The 11,724-nt window shown below is 47.4% G+C and overlaps 1 protein-coding gene across 1 annotated transcript; it reads right to left on the reverse strand.

Moving 5' to 3' along the window:
• Positions 1-44: 44 nt before the first annotated feature.
• On the reverse strand, positions 45-6,909 carry LOC121002000 (cytochrome b-c1 complex subunit 7). Its single transcript, XM_040433296.1, has 4 exons — positions 6,823-6,909; positions 2,605-2,676; positions 2,354-2,520; positions 45-254 (listed from the first exon to the last, which is right to left on the reverse strand). The coding sequence occupies exons 1-4, from the start codon at positions 6,839-6,841 to the stop codon at positions 177-179; spliced, it is 336 nt and encodes a 111-aa protein (XP_040289230.1). The 5' UTR covers positions 6,842-6,909; the 3' UTR covers positions 45-176.
• Between the last annotated feature and the right edge of the window lie 4,815 nt (positions 6,910-11,724).

Below are 11,724 nucleotides of genomic sequence, written 5' to 3' on the forward strand. Positions count from 1 at the left end.
ACCAACTGTACACAAGACGGAAAAAAAAAAAAAAATAACATGCCTAATGATTGAAACGGTTTCTTTATTGGCTGCATTTTAGTAGAGAGACCGGCACGAGAAGTTAGAAGGTCCAATCCACCACTGTGGACATGAGGGATAAATAGTAGAAAAATCTCTGAGCAGGGACGGCCACCTCATTTCTTACTCCATTCTGCCTGCTCTTTCTTCTCACGCAATACTTCCTTCAGGTATGGCTGCAGATAAGGGAAGTCCTGTGGAAACAAAATGGAAGTTGGTAAATAAAAGCAAAGGACTCAACAGTACTTACACGGGTAGATCATACCAGTGTATTACCGTAGTGCAGCGGCATGAAGTGCACAGGGTCATAGCAACCAATGACGCAGTGCGCTCCTGCTCTCAGCAGGAATCCAGGCCGTGTTACCACGGACCGCTCACGGCCTTGTGTATTCGGCCTTAGAGTTCTCAGGAAATTCTTTAAAATGGCCACCAGTAGCCTGTCCTAGAATGAGAGCAGTACTGGATGCCACCACTTGCAGAGCTGCCTAGGAGGGGTTCGGGGGCTCATTACACTCCTCTACAATACATGGTAATGATGTGAGCCTGCCTACGATATGCCATTATGGCTGAGCAGCCTGACCGGAAAACTCAGCAATGTGTAGTATATACAAGTGCCAGAGCGTAGCTTGTAGAGAGGCCTCGTCCCCTCAAACCCCTAGGCAGCTCTGAAAGTGGTGGCCAGTCCTGCTCATATTCTAGGACAGGTTTCTAGCGACCATTTTAAATCATCCCCAGAAAACCCCTTTTTTGCAGTCATAACTTTATTTTTCCATTCACATAGCCGTATGAGGGCTTGTGTTTTTTTTGCGGGACAAGTTGTACTTTCTAAGGGCACTATATAATATTGCATACGATTTAGTGGGAAGCTGGGAAAAAAAATTCCAAAATGGGGTGAAATTGAAAAAACAAAAAACAAAATAAATAAATTAAAAAACTGCAATTCTAGTTTTATGGGTTTTGTTTTTACGACATTCCTCATTAGGTTAAGTGACCCGTTTCCTTTATTCTCCGGGTCAATACGATTACAACGATATGACATTTATATAATCTTTCTTTTTTTTTTTAATACTTAAAAAAAATGATTTTAAATTTTTCCATAACTTTTATAGTTACATCTACGGAGCTGTGCGAGGGCTCATTTTTTTGGTGCAATGAAGATAACGCAGAGCTCGCCCGAATGCCGTGGCCATTTTAAACAGCTGATTGGCGGGGGTGCCAGAAGTCGAACCCCCACCAATCTGATATAGATGACCTACCCTAAGGATAGGATATCAATACCATGAAACTGCACAACCTCTTTGAAACATATACCATTAAGGCTAGGGCTACACGGCGACATGTGTCAAGCGACTTCTTGTTGCATAAAAGTTGCACAACATTTTTTATAATGACAGTAAATGGTGTCACACTGCGACATGACAGCTGCAACAAACCCATCCGAGTTGGATTTCTGTGCGACTGCCATGTCGCAGTGCGATACCATTGACCATCATTACAAAAAATGTTGCAATTAAGTTGTACCCATTTTGTTGCGCGACTTATTGTCGTGGGACACATGTCGCTGTGTAGCCCTAGCCTTAAAGGGGTTGTCTGGGTTCAGAGCTGAACCCGGACATACCCATATTTTCACCCAAGCAGCCCCCCTGATGTTAGCATCGGAGCATCTCATGCTCTGATGCGCTCCCTTGCCCTGCGCAGGATCGCACAGGGCACAGGCTCTTTTGTCTATCATAACACACTGCCGGGCGGAAGCTTCCGCCCGGCAGTGTGTACAGCGACGTCACCGGCTCTGATGGGTGGAGTTTAGCGCTGCCCTGGCAGTTTTACTGGCGCTAAAGCCCGCCCATTAGTGCCGGTAACGTCACCGGGCTTCCCGGCAGCCCCATGGAGAGCCTGGTCTGTCACCGGAACTCCTAAAAATGCCTTTGCCCTTCGCGATTTAGCGCAGGGCAAAGGAGAGCTTCGGAGCATGAACTGCGCTGATGCTCATGTCAGGGGGGCCGCCTGGGTGAAAATGGGGGTATGTCCAGGTTCAGCTCTGAACTCTGACAACCCCTTTAATATGAACCTGACATGAATGATGGTCATGGTATACTAATCAATACCGGATTTAAGCATATAACTTCTAATGGAAACGTAACTGGAGTGTGAACACAACCTAAAAAACAACCAGCTAACAGTGGTATTTCTGAGCGATATAGCCCTACACCGTGTATGAGCACAGACTGGGTCTACACGGACAATAGGATGTAATAGGGCTTCTTCCTATGCCTGCATAGAAGGAAGCCCTCACCTCTTCATATTTTGTCCACTGTTCCTTTGGGAGGATTGATTTCTTCATATCCAGGTCCAGGGCTCTCTTGATGCGGAAGACTCGATCATCATACAGCTTGGGTGGCAGCCTCTTGATTGCCTCTTGTACATCAGGGTCTTCGTATATGGTGTCATCACGCATTAAACCTATGAAATAAACCATTAATAAAACCCACACCAGTTCTCTGCGCGACAGCAGTTTACAGAGCGCACAATGTAATCGCACTCTACCTAGCTTGTTGAATCCTGCGATGCCATAATACCACTTGCACAAGGTGTCCATAAAACGGCCCGTGGCTGCAACTGGAAGAGAACACAAAGAAATCCCATGAGGTCAATACAGTCGTCTCACCTGTGCGACCCTTCCAGATACCAGTGCGAGGGAGAAGCGGAGGAGGAGGAGGAGTGCACGGCAATTCAGCCTCAACACTCGGAATGACTGGCACAGCGGAAGCAGCGCATCGTCTCTGCCGCGCGGACGTCAGTCAGTTGCTCCTTAGCTGCAGGTGCTGAATGTTAAGGGTACGGATAGAGGGAGATGTGTGTCGCATGACTTCTTGTTGCTGAAAAGTCGCGCAACATTTTTTGTAATGATAGTCAATGTTGTCGCAAAAAATCTATCCAAGTCAGATTTTTTGGGGACTGTCGAATCGAAGTATGCTGCATTGCGACACCATTGCCTATTATTATGAAAAATGTCACGCAACAAGAAGTCGTGACATGTCGCGGTGTAGCCGCAGCCTGAAGGGGCGGCCGCTTCATGTGTATAACCAGTATGTATGAATCGTCACTAAATGCAATTTACCAGTATACCACTATTAAAGGGCCTCTTTCAGCAGATTTGTCCCTATGACACTGGCTGACCTGTTACATGTGCACTTGGCAGCTGAAGGCACCTGTGTTGGTCCCATGTTCATATGTGTCCGCATTGCTGAGAAACATGATGTTTTATTATAGGGGCGTTACCGTCACACCTAGAGGCTCTGCTCTCTCTGCAACGGTCTGCACCTTGATTGACACGGCCTGGCAGTGAAAACGTCATCACACTCTGCCCTGTCAGAGTGGAGAGGGCGCTAGCCTCTATAATAAAACATCATGTTTCTCAGCAATGCAGACACATCTGAACATAGAACCAACACAGATGCCTTCAGCTGCCAGGCGCACATGTAACAGGTCAGCCAGTGTCATAGGGACAAATCTGCTGATGGATGCCCTTTAATAGTCCTACGCTAATCTCTCCCTGGTCTCCTCAGACGGCATGTAGCTCCTGTAATGAGCACTAAAGGAGAGACATGGGACCAAACCCATCCAGCAGCAGCCTCTGCACACAGGAGACTAGCCCATTACCAGTGAGGTGGCCGATGGATGGGTCTGGCATGATGACTAGCTTGAAAGGCGTAAAAGATTGTGGTTTTTAACTTTTACAGTATGTGTCTCTTGGAAATGAAACAAGTATTTTATACCATGTGCTCGATGCCTCCATCCTGGATACAGGACTGCGGTGCACTGCTGTTTAAAGGGGTTAGCCTTCATAAAGGACTAGCTGCACATGTGCTGAGAGCATCGTGCTTATCTCTGATGGATCCGACACCCAGCACCCCGGCCGATCAGCTGAATGAGGAGACGACACTTTGCCTTCTCTCTTCCTGTCCGCTGCTGCTGTCTATACAGCTGAGGATAGGACATCAATTGTAAAAGCCCGGAGAACCCCTTTAATATGTTTAACTTGTGATCACCTCCAGCCGCTGGGCTCTGAAAATGGCCGCTGATTTGCCTCAAAATTCATAAATTGTAAACTATAAATACCCCAGCGGCAATGCGCTCGGCAGACAGGACCCCCGGCATTTCCCCCTGCAAGAGTAGAGCGCAGGTAGCCATGCGCTGGGCTGCGCTAGAAGACAGAACCCCGGCGTGTCCTAGTAGAAAGAGCACAGCAGGCGCTCTGGAGAGAACCCGCTCCCACCTGCGCTTCCCCACAGCCAGGAGAGAGTGAGCGGCGCTCTGCAGAGGGATCCCGACCTGCCCCCGAAGAGTACCGCAGGCAGCACCCGACCAGCTCAGCCCCAGACAGGAAGGAGGAAGTGGCAGCCACAGGAGAGCAGACATGGATGGCTGAGTAACCTTCCCCGTCCCTGAACCCTGCATTGCCCTGTACCCCTGTTCCATATTAACCCCTTCACTCCTGCTGCCCTGAACCCAGCAGCAGAGTCCCTGCACTGCCTGCCCTGCAAGTAACCCCTGCTCACCTCCCTTGCTGGGCTGTATTTACACCAGCCCCAGCTTTCCCATTCCTCACTCAATTCCCTGCGCCCCAGTTTCATGTGTGCAGCCCCAGCATTAACCCCTGGTCCCCGGCCCTGTAGTAACCCCTTGCTGGACTGATCCTGCCCAGCAGAGCCTTTTCCTGGGTTACCCCTGCCCAGTTAACCCTTATAACCCACAACTACATCCCTGGCCTGCAAGTATTAACCCTTGCAGTGCCACCATTTACCCCTTGTACCCCGTAGCGACAGTGAGTAGCCAGGTGGGTGGGTTGCTGATATATGTATGTGTGTAATGTATAGATAGTGTGTGTGGGGTGGAATAGGAATTGTGTAGTTAGGTTTGTATTGTGTATTGTAGTGCTATTATTGTATTGTGGTGTGTGCGTCTATACGTATATATATTTATAACCATTGATCTATAAATTTATATATAGATATAGCGTATAATTAGACTTGTATAATTGTATTGCATAATAAACACTTTATTATTCATAGTACAGTGTATGGTCTTCAATAGTCGCCGCCGTAGTAGTAGCAGTAAGTCGCACGTAGCGTAGTTCAGTGTAGTGTTAGTCAATTAGCTAACATATAGAGTTAGTTTTCCTTTTAAGGTATAAATAGGCGGAGTCATCACTAGACGACTCACGCCCATTTATGAATATTAATTATTGGCATCATCCAAAATATCAATAATTAATATCTCCCTTAACAAGCCTCATCCCATGTGACTGCAGCAGGTAAAGGGGAGAATACTGATAGATTATTTGTTTCTTTTATAGTTTAGGATTTATGGATTTTGCCAGGGAAGGGGAGAATTCTGGAGTTTTTTGGCTGCTCACCAGCAGAAATCTGGAAGCAAATTCCGCACGATTCAGAGTGGATTTGCTGCTGCAGTGTCTTCTGGAATTGCCGTGGAAATTTTCTGCAGCGATTCCGGTACATGCCGAAGACTGCTTTATGGAAATCAGTCCTTCCATGTTCAGTGCTGCCCCGGAGGTCAGACCCCACCAGTCAGAAAATGATGACACCTCCGAGCGATCTGCCATCACGCCCCCAATATGAGAAGAGAGCCCTCCCTTTGAAGGGAACCTGTCACCGGGATTTTGTGTATAGAGCTGAGGACATGGGCTGCTAGATGGCCGCTAGCACATCCGCAATACCCAGTCCCCATAGCTCTGTGTGCTTTTATTGTGTAAAAAAAACGATTTGATACATATACACATCTCCTCTCAGGGACAGGACTCCTCTCAGGGACAGGACTCCTCTCAGGGACAGGACTCCTCTCAGGGACAGGACTCCTCTCAGGGACAGGACTCCTCTCAGGGACAGGACTCCTCTCAGGGACAGGACTCCTCTCAGGGACAGGACTCCTCTCAGGGACAGGACTCCTCTCAGGGACAGGACTCCTCTCAGGGACAGGACTCCTCTCAGGGACAGGACTCCTCTCAGGGACAGGACTCCTCTCAGGGACAGGACTCCTCTCAGGTTAATTTGCATATGTATCAAATAGTTTTTTTGTTTTTTACACAATAAAAGCACACAGAGCTATGGGGACTGGGTATTGCGGATGTGCTAGCGGCTATCTAGCAGCCCATGTCCTCAGCTCTATTCACAAAATCCCGGTGACAGGTTCCCTTTAAGGCTAGTTTCCTAAAAAGCCTTTTCTGGAGCAATTCCCTGCAGCAGAAGCCGACGTCCTTCCTATTCTCTCCACTTCTGCTATAGTCATAGGACACGCCGTGGCTGACCGGTCGGTGGCCTCCCCAGCATTTTACTTTAGAGCGGTTTTGTGGCCCCAGGCAAAAGTGGCACAGACAGCTCTCTGGTTGTTCCCTGGATCAGCGGCGCCCCCAGCAGTCACACAGGTTTACCCTGACAAGACAGAGGTGTCCGTTCAGAAAACCCCTTCATATAGGGGAATTGCCATTTAAGCAATTCTATCATATTCTATAAGGAGGAATGACCTGGGATCGTACACATCACCTGCCGTCATATCACTGCCTGCAGTCACCCCCCAAAATGACAGGTCACCTGGAGGACACACTGAATGTCACCTCCTTCCTGTCTAAACCACGCAGTAACAACACCCGGTTAAGGTCCACCCGTCACGGTGCCAGCACTGCCACCCGGATCCTGCTATCACCCGAGCCCCGCTCCACTACATCACGCAGCCACTCGTCCTTACCCGGTGCCCTCGCCGCCATCTTGCTAAAACCTGGGAAGCAGCAATGACGCAAATATCAGCGCGACGAGAGTGACGTCATCGACAGGGTAAGGGCGGAAGCTGTAGGGAAGTGCTGGCAGAAGAGACTCACGTGACCTTCTCTGGTCATCGGGCTGGCTCTAGTAGTCACCACCTGCTTAAAATGACTGCATTTGTGTGATACACACATGTCCACAGATACTACCTGTGGGCCCTCCAAGACAGTATGCTCTAATCATAAAGGGCAAAGCAATAATGCAGAATGTTAAAAAATTGTAATGTACATTTACCTTTGGTCCCCCCATCCCCCACATAATTATATAGTACAGGTGGTAAACCCAGCAATACCAAATAGATGCCAGAGTATGAAGGGAGGCCGATCCGTGCCCTCTTATTTTTATCGATAAATTGCTGGTAGCCCTATATACACTGGCAGTTAACTGTCCCCCATAACAGTGACCTCCACAGCACTCCGCCTCCTTAAAGGGGTATTCTGGTCGTTAGAAGGAATAGGGAATAACGATCTTACTGCTGTGACCCCCACCGATCATGAGAACGGGGGACCCGTACTCCCTGCAGCCCCCCTGAAATGAAGGAAATGGTTGGTTGGGCCTCTATACATTTCTATGGGAGTTCCGGAGATAGCTGAGTACAAAGCTCCACTGTGTCCGGAATTCCCATAGAAATTAAAGGAGTGGCCACGCGCATGACTGACCAGACACTCTTCATTTCAGGGGGCTGCAGGGAGTACTGGGCTCTGTTCTTGTGATTGGTGGGGGTCCCAGCAGTAGGACCTCCACCGATCTGATAGTTATCACCTATCCGGTGGATAGGGGATAACTTCTAACAACCGGAATACCCTTAAGTTTCACCCCCGCAGCACTCTGCCCCCTTAAAGGGGTTGTCTCATCATAGACAATGGGGGCATATCGCTAGGATATGCCCCCATTGTCTTATGGATGCGGGTCCCGCACCTATATCGATAACGGAGCCCCGCAAGGTGGTGGCTGGAGGACTCCGGTCCGGCCACCACCAAGCCGGCTCCCCATAGAAGTGAATGGGAGTGTACCACAAATGGCATTTATCATGCAGAGAAAGTTAACACAAGGCACTTACTAGTCTATTGTGATTGTCCATATTGCTTCTTTTGCTGGCTGGATTCATTTTTCCATCACATTATACAGTCGTGGCCAAAAGTTTTGAGAATTACATAAATATTGGAAATTGGAAAAGTTGCTGCTTAAGTTTTTATAATCGCAGTTTTCATATACTCCAGAATGTTATGAAGAGTGATCAGATGAATTGCATAGTCCTTCTTTGCTATTAAAATAAACTTAATCCAAAAAAAAACTTTCCACTGCATTTCATTGCTGTCATTAAAGGACCTGCTGAGATCATTTCAGTAATCGTCTTGTTAACTCAGGTGAGAATGTTGACGAGCACAAGGCTGGAGATCATTATCTCAGGCTGATTGGGTTAAAATGGCAGACTTGACATGTTAAAAGGAGGGTGATGCTTGAAATCATTGTTCTTCCATTGTTAACCATGGTGACCTGCAAAGAAACGTGTGCAGCCATCATTGCGTTGCATAAAAATGGCTTCACAGGCAAGGATATTGTGGCTACTAAGATTGCACCTCAATCAACAATTTATAGGATCATCAAGAACTTCAAGGAAAGAGGTTAAATTCTTGTTAAGAAGGCTTCAGGGCGTCCAAGAAAGTCCAGCAAGCGCCAGGATCGTCTCCTAAAGAGGATTCAGCTGCGGGATCGGAGTGCCACCAGTGCAGAGCTTGCTCAGGAATGGCAGCAGGCAGGTGTGAGCGCATCTGCACACACAGTGAGGCGAAGACTTTTGGAAGATGGCCTGGTGTCAAGAAGCGCAGCAAAGAAGCCACTTCTCTCCAAAAAAACCCATCAGGGACAGATTGATCTTCTGCAGAAAGTATGGTGAATGGACTGTTGAGGACTGGGGCAAAGTCATATTCTCCGATGAAGCCTCTTTCCGATTGTTTGGGGCATCTGGAAAAAGGCTTTTCCGTTTTTGTTCCGTTTTTCCGCATGCCATATACAGTATACAGTAATTACATAGAAAAAATTGGGCTGGGCATAACATTTTCAATAGACGGTTTTGCAAAAATGGAACGGATACGGAAGACATACGGATGCATTTCCATATGTGTTCCGTTTTTTTTTGCGGACCCATTGACTTGAATGGAGCCACGGAACGTGATTTGCGGGCAATAATACGACATGTTCTATCTTTCAACGGAACCAAAAAACGGAAATATGGAAACGGAATGCATACGGAGTACGTTCAGTTTTTTTGCGGAACCATTGAAATGAATGGTTCTGTATACGGAACGCAAAAAAGGGCCCGTAAACGGAAGAAAAAAAACGTTTGTGTGCATGAGGCCTAATGAGGATACAATCAGCACCTGCGCATAAATCGAGTATAAGGCAATGCTCAGGCGTGAAGCGGCTCTCAGTTTGCTGGGGTCCGCAATATGCGGGCACCAGCCGTGTGCTCCCCGCATCACGGATGTGGACCCATTCACTTAAATGGGTCCACAATCCAGAGCTGCGGTGCGGAACGGAGGCACGGAAGCACTAAGGAGTGCTTCCGTGGTGTTTCTGTCCGTGCCTCCGCACCGCAAAAAAAATAGAACATGTTCTATTTTTTTGCGGTGCAGACGGATCACGGACCCATTCAAGTTGAATGGGTCTCGATCCGTCCCGGCCGCCGCACGGACTTTGCCCGTGCATTGGGGACCGCAAATTGTGGTCGCCAATGCATGGAACGGCCGCACAACGTCCGTGTGCATGAGGCCTTACATAGTAACATTTTTCCAGAACCGCAGGGACACAGTAGAGCGCTATTCTCCTCTAAAAGCAAGGCTCCATCCAGGCAGCAAGTAATGGAGCAGGACAAATGCGGTAAAGAACCCACGCACCTAGTAAGGCCTCTGTCACATCCGGATGTGACGTATGTTGTGAGCGCATAGCTTCCGGACTGAACCCTGACCTGTTCATTTCAATGGCTCTGTGTTCACGCATCATTTCTGTATTCAGGAAAAATCGCAGGATGTTCTATACTGCACATTTTTCGCGCAGCCCTGGCCCCATAGAAGTGAATGGGGCTTGTTTGAAAAACGGAAGACATCTGGATGCAATGCTTTTTTTTTACTGATGGTTGCTGGAGATGTAGATTGTTATTCTTCAGGTGTGTGAAAAATGCATCAATAACGTATTGTATCTGAGTGGAGAAAACGGAAACACTGAACTTAGGGCTCATGCACACGAACGAGTGCCAGCCATTCCGTGCATTGGGAGCCGCAATTTGTGGTTTCCGCAGACCCCTTCAACTTGAATGGTAACATAGTACATAAGGCTGAAAAAAGACATCTGTCCATCCAGTTCGGCCTGTTATCCTGCAAGTTGATCCAGAGGAAGGCAAGAAAAACCTGTGAGGTAGAAGCCAATTTTCCTCACTTTAGGGGAATAAAAAACTCCTTCCCGACTCCAATCAGGCAATCAGAATAACTCCCTGGATCAACGACCCCTCTCTAGTAGCTATAGCCTGTAATATTATTACACTCCAGAAATACATCCAGGCCCCTCTTGAATTCCTTTATTGTACTCACCATCACCACCTCCTCAGGCAGAGAGTTCCATAGTCTCACTGCTCTTACCGTAAAGAATCCTCTTCTATGTTTGTGTACAAACCTTCTTTCCTCCAGACGCAGAGGATGTCCCCTCGTCACAGTCACAGTCCTGGGGATAAATAGATGATGGGAGAGATCTCTGTACTGACCCCTGATATAGTTATACATAGTTATTAGATCTCCCCTCAGTTGTCTTTTTTCTAACGTGAATAACCCTAATTTTGATAATCTTTCAGGGTACTGTAGTTGCCTTATTCCAGTTATTACTTTAGTTGCCCTCCTCTGGACCCTCTCCAGCTCTGCTATGTCTGCCTTGTTCACAGGAGCCCAGAACTGTACACAGTACTCCATGTGTGGTCTGACTAGTGATTTGTAAAGTGGCAGGACTATGTTCTCATCACGGGCATCTATGCCCATTTTGATGCAACCCATTATCTCATTGGCCTTGGCAGCAGCTGCCTGACACTGGTTTCTACAGCTTAGTTTTCTGTTCACTAAAATTCCTAAATCCTTCTCCATGTCAGTGTTCTGGCTCATGCACACGACCGTTGTTTTGCAGACCGTCTTTCACGGATCCGTTGTTCCGCATCTGAGGTTTTTTCTCTCTCTGATTTAAGTCCTCTTCCGTTCCGTTATTCCACAAAACATATCTGTATGGTTTCCGTATCTGATCCGTTCTTTGCGGATCGGAAATGGAAACAGTAACTTATTAAGCACCAAACACATGAGCAATATGGCAAGGGCATAGCATTTCTACAGTATGGATCCGCAAAATACGGAAGCAAATGGTTCCACATACGATCCGCAAAAAAAAAACGGGAAGGAAGCAGAAAGAAAATGCGTTCATGTGCATGAGCCCTAACCCAGTGTTTTACCATTTAGTATGTACTGGTACAAGTGCAAACCGGCCCTAAGCTACAATAGAAATCTACTGCTGACATTTGGCGTGGATCGGCCAGCAGATCCGGACGTGGAATGTCATTCAGTGCAGATTATGCAGCAAGAATGAATATGATGCGGAATTTAAAATCCACAGCGCGATCAGCATTTCACGTGCACATTTAAAGGGCTTCTGTCACCCCCAAAACACATTTTTTTCTTTTGGCCTTGTTAAAATCCTTATTGTATGACTATTCCCTATATAGGGCTCTTACCTTGGTCTGTGGCTTTGTTTCATTAAAAATCGATCTTTTAAAATATGCAAATCACTTCACTACCAG

The sequence above is a fragment of the Bufo bufo genome, chromosome 5, assembly GCF_905171765.1.
Source record: "Bufo bufo chromosome 5, aBufBuf1.1, whole genome shotgun sequence".
NCBI lineage: Eukaryota > Metazoa > Chordata > Amphibia > Anura > Bufonidae > Bufo > Bufo bufo.